The sequence below is a fragment of the Polyergus mexicanus genome, unplaced genomic scaffold (genome assembly GCF_030449975.1).
Source record: "Polyergus mexicanus isolate NDT 795.1 unplaced genomic scaffold, iyPolMexi1.0 SCAF_16, whole genome shotgun sequence".
Lineage (NCBI taxonomy): Eukaryota > Metazoa > Arthropoda > Insecta > Hymenoptera > Formicidae > Polyergus > Polyergus mexicanus.
Genome location: NW_027223336.1, coordinates 2,004,161 through 2,016,642, shown reverse-complemented (window position 1 = coordinate 2,016,642; position 12,482 = coordinate 2,004,161). Strand labels below are relative to the sequence as shown.

Sequence of the window (12,482 nt, the reverse complement as noted above, 5' to 3'; positions counted from 1 at the left end):
TCTCGCAGAGACATTCTATTGATCGATCAAACAGTGATATATTTTTCTCTTGCAATGTAAAGCATTTTAATCTGCCAAGAAAGCAGGACAAGATCGAGAAATGAGATTAATCGATAATAATTCTTCATATTAATTCAATATATATATTTCGGAAAATAATAATTTTCCATTTATCGTCGGCGACTTTCAGTACATTATCGTTTTATAGTGTCACAATTGCGCCCAATCTCGAAAGCGCAAAACTGTTAATTCTGTTACGAGGTAAGGAAATGTCTGGAACTATTTATGTCCAACGAGATTCTTCGTGCTTCGAAGACTCGCAAACTCTGCATCGCAGAGTCTGATGGGAATATTATAAAATTCAAATGATGTAGTAACTAGTCATAATTCCAAATTCTGAATATTACGAACCTTTAATGCGCGCTAATATTATATTAAACAACCAAAAAAAGATCAGACCAAAGTCAAAGAGCAAAATAGGTGGGGAATTAGTTATTCATTATTCATTACGACGTTAAAACTCGGCGAACTTTGCTGCTTTCTCGCGATAATAAGTCGCACGGAAAATTAATCATTCATTTTACGTGCAAGAGCCAGTGCGTGATGGTTATTATTGCTATGCGTGTTATTTGCGGAAGCGATAAACGTTTCTGTGGCGAACTTTTACTCTTTATCAATTATTGCATAAATTCATAAGATAAAAGATCTAAAAAATAATAATTCTCAACAGTAAATTAGCAATTCTTATTATCATGGGAATTATATATATAAAATCATTAAAATAAAGAAAAAAAAATCATTATTTAAATTATGTAATCGAAATAATACAGTATATTCCAAATTCGTTAGATCTTTATAAAAATAAAATATAATATCTCTCTTGTGTAATTATAAGTTAACAATATTACATTTTATGTGTGAGCAAGATAAAACTGTATATAGAATAATCTTACAAATTTAAATATTATACAAATCTCGCAAAAAAACAATTTCTTGAGAATCATGTTATCAAATAAAGATATAGAAATGCTACATTACGTTATATTAAGATTAAGATAAATATTAAGTAATTTTTAACTAATTAAAATACAAGAAAAAGTCTTTTAAAATATTCATTTCAATATTTATTAACGAGCATTGCACATCTGCAGTAAAGTCAACTGCTTCGACATGATAAGCATTCTGCCGAAACGTATCGTTCACGCCTAATTCACAATTAATTATTCCACGAATCGCTTGTTAAAGATGTCGAAATTATCGTGGCGCGTATAACGAGGTAGACCGATTGAAAAGTTTAAATTGGCGGTGAGCATGAAAGATCGTCGTGTCGCGGCTACCCTATAATTTCAAGTTCGTTCGCCATTTTTCGTCCGTGTTCCCTTTATCACTTTTATCGCACGCGTCTCGCAATTGAATCACAAGCGGATTTAATCAGTAACCTTCTACAATCTCGTTTTCCCTCATTAGAGTACAATAAATTTGCGAACGGTTCTATAATTTCATTAATTTTCGTAAATTAATATACCGAAGCGAAATATAAATGTATTTGCATTATCTTTGATTCCGTTATGTCTGTAAAGGCTATAATCGGCTATAGTGTCGCGTAGATGAAAATATCTTCGAAGTTTAATTTCACATACAATAATGAGTAAAAAAATATGAGTTTAAGTGGAGAATATGGATTTCATAAACGTAGAACGTTTCATCTTATATATCTTTCCAATACTCTTGATATTTAAAATCAATTCACGAGTATCGCGTCTTCTTTCGCATTAAAGTTCTTATGGAATAATTCTAAAATACTATCTCTCGTAAAAATAAATGATATTTTTCAAGAATCAATATTCTTAATTTAAAATCTTCAAAGAGGATGATAATTGATCATAATCAAATTTTGACTTAATGCTTTCTCCTTATTAACTTCGTTGTAATATTTCAATTCCCAAAATCAATTTTATTGATGATTCTCAACTTCAAATTTTGTTATAATATAGTTAGACTCTGCATTTTAATGAACTGTGAGAGAAGAGAATGGCATCGCTTCGCTAATAAGATAAGGTTCTATGTCGCTTTTATCGATCTCGAAACGTTATGTAGCGTTTCAATTTGCATTGCCTGCTCTTGATTAAATCTTCCTTCACACAAACAGACTATTCCCAATGACGACTTATCGCTATTACTCTTCGAATCGATAACGTACATATACTTATAAATTTTTTAGTGATATTTTCAATTCGTACTGATAATAAGGGGCGTAGAAGGGAACGCATCGACAAGAGAGTGTCGCGCCGAAGTACGAAGAGTCGAGGGTGCGTCGACGCTCGGGGGCGTCGGGTATTCACAAAAGGTCCGCAAACTCGGAGGAAATTGCTTTCCCTCCTCACTTAACTCAATTATTCGTTACTTTCGCCCCGTTAAAGCGCATATCGCGAAAGTTATCCTCTCTCCTCTCTAACCCCGCCGTATCGTCGTTTCCGCGTCCGAAACGCGGCTAAAATGCGTTATCGTGGATATAATCCTTAATTCCAATCGAGGAAACTCGACCCTATCCCTCCCCTCTTCTCCGTTAGGATCTTTCGCCCAACACCACTTTCGAGAGGTCATCCAGTAAACTCTCATTCCCTTGTCTCGTGTCGCAATGCGTTTGCGTTACTTAAGTTAGTTATGCCAGTAATTGCTTGCAGATTAATGCAACAAACGACAAGCGAGTTACGCTAAAAGAAGTTTCTATCGTTTATGCTAATACGTTGCAATTTTATGCCGGCAGTATAAATAACAACATGGCGAATAAAGTAACGTTTTGCAAAATGCAACACTATTACAATATCGACATGTACCATTTAGTTATCGTATACGTTTAGCGTAAAATATTGCGCAGTAAAATACTGATGTTAAACTCGATCGAGGACAATAACTATATAATGTAAATTTTACATCGATGTAAGTTATAAATGGGAAAAATGATTGTAATTATTATTTTACAATTATGGCTTATAAAAAAGATGTCATTTTTCTACGAATGGAAATTGACTATCTGCTTCGCATTGGATTTATTATTTTTAAAATGCAGCTTTAATATAACACTACATATCATACTGCTTACAAATTATTTCCATCTTGTTTTCGAAAAGCTGTCTCATCGGTCTACGGTTATCCGCTTTTACATTATCGTGTTATTTAGGTTACTCAAGCGCGCTAAGTTGTTTACTGGCAGATGTAATGAAGATTGAAGTCAAAATTAGAAGAAAGTTAAATGCTCGTTCGTTATTTATGTTAATTCGCTTAGTGGTTGTATACTATTCTGTTTTTATGTTGTCGTTCCGATCGCTGAATATTATAAAAAAAAAGTTAAATATTCTTTTTAAATTGCATTAGAAGAAACGACATCAAATATATTTTATAAACCAAATTTTTACTTGCTCGCTTTTTCAAATGAAATTAATATATTTTATACTTTGTAAATTGATTTATAAATTTAAAATATTAAATAATAATATTTGTATATTTCTGTCTGGTTATTTTGACAACCCGATAAAAACAGATCATAGTAATCATTTGTAAACTAATGTCCGTCCGTTAATTTTCATCCGACGTATAATATTTCTCAGCTGATTTCCCGTCCGTCGTACACGAATTTCCGAGCGTTTATTCCAATTCTAGCGAAATCGCGATCTATGCGTAATATACTGTACGTAGTTATGTCATATGTGCTCCAGCTGGCGTATATAGGGTGCATAAAAATTCTCTCTCTTGGCGAACAGTAAAAATTGGCGTCGTGCTTTAGCGGAGACCCTGGAAACCCTGCCGATCGAAAGTGCGATCAAATTAGATTTTTTTTTCTTTCCGAGGGCGACGCGATCCACCGATCGTTACACACCATACGGATATAGATTTATTTCTTTCACCATTCCGTTATATGCCTCGAATGTTGATGGGATCCGAAAAACGCGAACGCGTCGGTTTTACAACCGAGTGTGAGTTAGTATCGTTTTGTCGTAAATAAGTTACATCAACTGCAAACACAATATTCGCAGCATCCATTTCGATTGTGTCGTCGTATAGAATAATATGTATAATTACAAGAATTGCTTGAAAAAAAAATCGCTGTCTTTTAACTCACGCTACGTAACTGATGTTTAATAAAGATCGAATGATTTTTAATGATCTCTCTGTTAATAGAATTGTATAATTAAACATGTATAACGCTTATAAATTTCGTTTATGTGCAAATATTGCAAGGATAATTAGAATATATTAAAGTATATAAATAGATTCTTGTTAGATCATACATCGTGTGTCATTGTATTTCGGGTGCGTAAATCTTTAAAATTTGCGGTATATATAGACATGATAGGTTTCATATTAAATATTACGAAGTCTATTTGTTTTATTAATAGCTAAAAACGTTCTGAATATTTATTAAATATATATTCACATAATCAAGCAAAATCTATCTTCAATACATTATAAATGCAATAAAAATTGACAAGTCGATGTATTGTGTATCAACAAATCATAAAAGGTTACGCGACTAATAATTTATTCAAGCGTTATGTAACTCGGTGAATTGTTTTGCAAGTATAAATTCGACAATATTTTTTTTTTTGCCCGTACATTGTAAAATAAATCAAACAACCACCCTAACGTTTCTCTCGAAAAACCAGCATGTGAAAGAACATTCCATTTTGGAATTTTCACCGTCACGCTTTTTTTACCTATCCACATACCAGAACGCAGCATGTATTTTAATTACTCTGTTACGATATTCGCGTATAGACGGAATTCATAAGCGCGCATAGTTTGACTGTATAATTCTATTGACATTGAGATCAGTATTCGAGCCTTGTTAAATATCAGTCATGTTGCGATCGACAGTATTGCCTTTTGACATTCATGATTGTATTTGGATCTTTTGTCATAACTTTTTAATATTTGGCTTTAGTCTTTAACACCTTTTAACTATAATTTTTTAATTTAAAATTCTCCATTAAAATAAAACTAAATCACGAATATAGTTGTGTTATTTATTTGCGAACTCAAACACATATTTCATAAAATCCCTTTAAAAGTTACGTAGATTTTTAATTTCGTTTAAAACTCCAACAATATTTTGAAGTATCAGAAAATACACTTTGCAAAAACATATGGTAATTACTGATGGTTTAAAATATTGCCAAGTCATCGTTTCATACGCAAAATGAATATCATATATTGAACTACAAATAATTTTAACTTTTGTGTTCAATTTTCATAAAATATCGCCTTGCTTTCAATTTCAAATATATAGAGCTCCTTTATGTTTCATAGTGCATCTACTTTATTAGCAAAATTATTATGCGTGCACTCGCTCGCTTGAACACGACTAGCTCCACACAACTACACTCTTCCTATTATAAATTTTCAGCACGTAGCAGTCCGCGCATGTGTGTTCTCCGTACGCGCCGAAAGTTCCTACTGCGAAAATATGCAATGGTGGTACGAGCTTAATTAAACTCGGCACGTTAACCGAACCATTAATTTTCTGTTAACGCAAGAACCTCTAGGTTGCGTACAGATACTAGATACTGCGTCGCCGGACTAGAAATGAAGATAGTGGATTAATTTTTACGAATAAGTATCGGGTGTAAGTCAGATTGAATGAGCCACGAACAAGTTGAGCATTGAAAGCTTAATGAGCTTTCTCGAAGCTTAATGATGTTGCCAAGTTACTTCCACAACCCTCATTTCCAAGAGATTTATTTCGTTATATCGTTATAAAAAATCGTATGATGATGGTTTTGAAAGCATTAGCGTACGTTGAAATTGAAAGAAATTAATAACGTAGAGATAATTAAAGATTGAAAAATCCGATTTATACAGCTTGAAAATAATACATTAACCGAATTATAAGCAATTATAAAATTGAACATTAAAGCACAATAGTATTTTTTATGCATTCTGCTCTATTTATATTTAATATTTCTGTTACTCAATTAATTTTACAAAATAATAATCAAATTCGTAATTGTAAATAATATTCTCTAATATTGCAATAATTAAAGCATAATAATAGAGTCTTATGAGAGAGAAAGAGAAAAAGATGTGTAATTCATATAAACAATAATTAAAATTAATTAATCCTTCAGTCGTCGCATGGGATCTTTAAATGTTTAGTAAAATGCATTTTTTCATAATAAAATAAAATTTCGCCCTTTAATCTTTCAGTACTTTTTCTTTTTCTTAACATTAAAAATATAAATTGTTTCTTTTATATTGGGATCGTTTTAACAGGGTTAAAGTCTGATTAGTTTATGGGGAAACAGCTTATATAGAAATATATCTAAATTCTTACATAATTGACGATCGATATAGACTTACGGATTAACGAACATGACAAGCGGTCGTATTTTAATCTCGATGAAAGTAAGATATCGCCGGCCGTAAATCCCTTAGGTTCGCCCGAGATTAACTGCCAAATTTGACCTCCATCAAGGAATATCAGAATCTCGGTTTAGCCCAGCGTTTCGTAGCGCGGATGAGCGGGTAGAAACTTAACCCGAAAGCTTAACGAGACTCACGATCGGCTACGTGCATTTCGACACAGGCCGGGGTGAGAAAGTACTTATCTTCAGCGCCAAAGGGTCTCTTCTCTCGTGCTGTGTCTCATAAGCGACCCACTTTCTGTGTATAAATGTAGGTAATAGGTAGATATTATAAACCAATCCCAGTCGCGCTCAACCAGCTGCGGCTAAGACGGAGTTTGCGATAAGCGCGAAACGAGCTTTCCATTACTTCTCCGAAGGCGCATAAAAAGTTAAGCACCTTGACTTACGTACTATGTAACAACTTAAGATTCGCCTTAATTAATTTCTTTTTACAATCGTAGCAAGGCTGCCGGACGCGTAATTAAACCTGGCATTTAATACCGCCGCTACGCTCTCAACTTGTATATTGTCGATATAATCGCAATAAAGATAGCTTTCCGACGTTGAACAGTATTTTTCGGCCGCTTTATCCCACGATAAGCAAGAAGCTTCACGTGTTGTACGCAATCGTTAAATGCGAAATTGATGGAGATTTAAAGCTAAAATACGTCTCGATGTATCTTTCCGGTAAATATATATCTCGCAACAAAATAACGATGAGAGAACTGCAAAAAAGCATTTGCATTTACAGGAGCAGTAATGTTTTCAGGGACGCTTTAATTATATTTTAAACATTATGATTAAACATGATTCATTTGCGTGAAATAGTACAAAAGTGAGCGAAATTGAAATTTGTTGTATTTCGTATATGAAATGATTTCTGGTGTGATATAAAATTTATATAATCCATATAAAATTTTAAATATATTTTTATAATCTTCCTCTTGTTTTTAAAAAAATTAATTTATTACCATTGCCCCGTAAAAAAAAAAAAAAAAAAAATCTAGATTCCCCAAAAATTTTATAGTAATAACAAAAGTTTCATGTATACAACACACAAAAGTTTCTAAATTTTTCAAAAATTTTTTATATTTTCTTTTCAGATATTTATTCATAAAATATGTATATCATTACCTTCATCACAAGATTTTCCGCAACACTTTTGCGAATAGCACGACTGAGTCTAATACACGGCGACGCGAGAAAATGTTTCGTAAGGTAAAACCGAAACTGATTGTCAAGAAGGTTTTCACATAAATGCACCCGCTCACATATACACACGTATACATTATCCGTTCCCTCACTTTTACCACAGACATTGCTGCAGCAAGCTTTCGATTACTCGTAAAGCTTTCCAACGTTCCGTCTTCAATTACACTTAATCGTGGTCGCCATGCTCGCAATAAAACGGTCACCGCAGTATATCTGTCGTTCGCGATAGCTGTACTCGATGCCTTTCGCGCTAAAATGTTTTCTACGACAAAAATAGTGGGAATCACGAGAGAGCTTCCTATTTCTTTGCGCTGCTCTCTTTTTCTTTATTACAAGGTCCATCTTGATTTACACAATCTTAAAAAGATTATTCAAGAGTAATTGCTGTTGCAAAGATGATTCATAAAGTATAAGAAACATAAAATGTACTAAATGCAATAATACAATATGAATACAATATCCAATGATGTTCGTGTAATGAATCAAAGATTTTTCTAAAAAACGTATGTTCCCACAAGAACTTGATTGACAGCAACCAAACTATCAAAGTTCTGTAAATGTGACAAAATTCCAGGACGAACTTCGAAAATGTAATTGCTTCATTTGCTATGTCTTGTATTTCCTCTATCATGATTTTATTTTACTCTATTTATGTGCAAAATTTATTTGCACAAATCTTGTGATTTACTCACGTAATAGATTTATTCGCACAAATCTTGGATATTACGACAATCTGATTTATATATAATGTATGTTTTTTTTTATGTCAGTTTTTAAATAATTTGATATTTAAATACAAAAACTATGCGATATTGAAGAACGCAAACCACTATAATTTACCATATATGGAACAATGGAACTAGAATTATTACGTTAGAATTATGGATAATTTGTAAAGTTGGACAACAAATTTATCATCTATGAGACGGGCGATCGCTTCAGATGTTTCATTGTATCTCTGATGATTTCTAATTAGAATCCACATGAATTATAGCGAGGCCGTTAACGGGCGCCACTCATCTCGCGCGTTATATATTGGTCGGAAAGTGATCTCCATGCTTAATGCATAATGAAGTGTCTAGAGTTGCATTACGGTCATACAACCACACCAATTTATCTACATTCGTTCTCCTCTTTCTCTCGTCGCGATCTAATAAATAGGACATCGTCATGCAGTCGTTGAATACAATTGAACAGTCATCGATCTTTTTTCGAATCACAATTCCTCGTGTATCGTGCAGCTGTTATACGATTCGATATCGTGAGTCATAACAGAAAAATCGATTGTGCTGTAAAATTGATTGTCTGCTGTAAATCGCCATATATAAAATGAAAAAAAAGAAGTATTAAAAATATTAAAATAATTTATAAAACAATATTCTGAAAGAAAATTTAAGCTTCATACCCAAGAGCGGTTAAATTACCTATTTTGATTAATTTATTATTATATAAGTGTAACTAGCCATTTTATTTTGCTACGTTCATTCGCGCTTCGATATAATTATTAAATTACAAAGGTACAATCTAGATTTCAATGCTGTAATCGGCTTTTGATATTATGTTATATACATTGAATATTTATTAATATCCATTATTGTATTCTCGTTTAATAATCATGTATTTTCGTTATTTTATAATAAATTAAATTTTGTCGTTAATTATTCTACGTATCATTTCATTCTTCTAATGCATTAAACATAATACTTATATCTATATCATCAGAAATATTTTATTCTGTTTTACAAATCTGAATAAAATTTTACGAACTTTGTAATAATAAACTTGATTATCGGTTCCTCTGCAATTTTTTTTTTTTGATTGATATTATTAATTTTCATAAAATGTGCAGTGCGCAAAGAATACTGTCGTGTCTCTCATAGTCACTAAATTTACTTACGATTAAATTTTCGTGAAGTTTACTGGATCTGACGGACAACGATCCGAAGATGCTCTTTGAAGCAAGAGATCGGGGAAAGTAAGCAACGCGGAAACGAAAAGTTACATAAGTTCACCGGCGAAAGTTTCGCGACGGCACCGTATTCGCGCCCGAAATTAACATAAGAGAGAAGCCGCCACCTTTACCACCCAGAACTTGATTCTTCAGTAGTCGAAACTTTGGAAGGGTCAGAGATTACCGTAGGTTTCCGTGGTTTACTCCACGGCAGCGCAAGCTCGGCGTCGCGTCTCGTTATTCACGCTGTCCGATTTCTTTCGAGCTTTCACACGTACTCGCCGCGGACTCGTGTTTGCCGTTCCATTAGCCGGAAAAATGTATGAATATGCAGGAAAAACGTACGGCTTATCCGTACTGCTCACGGATTCACGTGTTAGTACCGTCACGTTTAATTATGCCACCTAGTGATATAACTAAAAAATTCTCTATCTTTTTTTCTAGGTAATCAGATATAAAATTATTTCACGTCTCCTCTTGTAAAGCAGATTTTATAGCATTTTCGCGATATCCCTTTCCGTTTCAGCATTAAATGCTGAAATATGTTGTATAAGAGAGTAATATCTCGTATTATCAAAATTGTTTTCCTTAATAATTATTGATATTAAATATCCGTTATGTGATAAAAGAATATTAAATATTATATATTGCATATTATATAATGCATTAGGTATCGAATATACATTGACATTTAATGCCAAATTGATAATGCGTACATTGCGGTGTACATAATCAGTAATGTTCGGAATTATTGATAGAAGGATTTATTATTCTCGTTGCACATATCCCACATAAATCATCGATCACCTTCATACAACGCGTATTATCGAAATATACATCTCCAATTTAAAGATACCAATTTTCATGTTGTAATATAAAGGCGTATTTCCTGATCGCGTTGCGATCAACGGAAAAATAATAAACTACATAGTTAGAATAAATACGAATTGTCAATTAACGATTCATCGAACGATTTGTCAATTTCATTAAAAGATTAAGAAGGAAAAAAATCAACGACCAATGAAGAGGTAAATAAAATGGAAAGGCGAGCACAAGTAGTGTACGAGATAAAAGTTAGAAAAAATATTCATCAAATAAATTGAATTAATTAACAATTAATTAATCCGTAACAAAGCTGTTCGTGTGCTGGGTTTACATTACCTGACACTCGTATGTCCCGTTATCTCTGTCCTGGACATATTTTATTTGAAGAGTCCAATCGTCCGAGCCTTCGGGATGCAGAACTTGAAATCGCTCGTCGTTCGTGTATGTGAACATGGAGCTTGTTAAGACGTGAAAATCACGTCGCCGGATCCACGATATCTGAAACATAATAATCGATTGATGGTTAGTAAATATTAATATATATATAAAAGAAATTTAATAATCAGTTTTATAGTGACAAGTCAAAACCGAGTGAAAACTATGTGGGAAAAAAAGTTTGATGCAGCAAATTAAAGCGTAAACGGATAATCAATTTAATTTGACAGACGTATTTCATCATAACAGAAAATACGATAGACATATATCGAATTTTAATTGAAACAAATATTAAGTTAACGTCGAGCTGCCAGATCTACATTTGCGCTTACATAAATTAGGTTAACATAACCAATTGGATTTCATTTGATGAAAATTATGTGTCAAGCGTTTTTAATGGGCTCTCGACGAATATACAAAATAATTACATCCGTATAGATATAAAAAAAAGTCATAATAAAATACATGATACACAACATTGCTTTCACGTATACATACAATAAAGAATAAATGATAGTAATCTAATATTGCGTAAAACAGAAGAGCAATTCAATATAGCAATGTTAGATTAAAATTATTCTATTAAATATATTGGCGGATTGTGTAATTAAAGAGAGAAAAATAAACGTATTATATCATATGAATGTATTTTACTTTATGAAACAATTGTAAAAAATTTCAAAATAAAATACGATCTGTCTCTCTTTTTCTCTCTCGGCTATATGTATATACAATAGTTTGAAGGTAGAAACTTCTTTTAATTAAATAATAAATTAAATAATAGAATTAAATAATAGAAAAGTGCAATTACGTCATGCGTTACGTAAACATTTCAAAAATTTCATTAAATTCAATTACAACCGATTAGTAAGGTACTTTATTATATATAACCTTAAATAAAGATAAAAATTTATCGCTATGAGTTCTAATGAGTTTTTTGTCCTATTCTGTTCTATATGTGTGCCGATACATTTTCATGTATAAATTAAATATAAAAAAAATTATTTATTAATATACACTATTAGCATAAAATACACAGTATCAATTTTTTTAGAATATTTTTCTTTGAAAATATATAAACGAAAAGAAGTAATAAAAAATAAACACTGGTTGCTTCCTCAATATATAAATATTAAAATAGTAGAAATCAAATATTTTTGCAGCGTACAAAATAATGAAAATATAAATATTTTAAAGTAAAATAATTATTCGTATTTCTCGCAATCATCATTTCAATATTTATTTTCATATCGCGATCATGATCATTAATGCTTATCAAACGAGAGAGAATTTACAGAGCGTGAGGGGAACTGTTTTTCGCGGTACTTAGTAACTTCGCTCCTATTCAAATGTTACAATCTATCTTGCGACCCGGAGAGAGTGAGCACGATATTGCATAAATACTAAAATTGTGAGAGCCGGAAATACGATTCCGATCTCTGGAGGAATGCGACCGCCCTTCCTCCTCCTCCTCCCATTCTCCTCAGACGAGCTTCTTGCTTCCTCTTCCCCAGTTGATGCTTTAAGATCATTGTAGAAAGAAAATGCATAAAACATAAGATATGAACCAATCACGATCTTTGTATCGAATTGCCGCGTATGAAATGTATAAATAGTACGATATTAGATTACATATAATAAATTTTTATATTTCT

The 12,482-nt window shown here is 32.3% G+C and overlaps 1 protein-coding gene across 4 annotated transcripts in view; it reads right to left on the bottom strand.

Moving 5' to 3' along the window:
- Dpr12 (defective proboscis extension response 12) overlaps positions 1 to 12,482 on the bottom strand; it is a 232,060-nt gene that overhangs the window by 61,795 nt on the left and 157,783 nt on the right. For all 4 annotated transcript variants that reach the window (XM_070308818.1, XM_070308819.1, XM_070308821.1 and 1 more), the window contains one exon: positions 10,729 to 10,890. In XM_070308818.1, the coding sequence (XP_070164919.1) occupies positions 10,729 to 10,890 (162 nt within the window). The remainder of the gene's footprint in view (positions 1 to 10,728; positions 10,891 to 12,482) is intronic.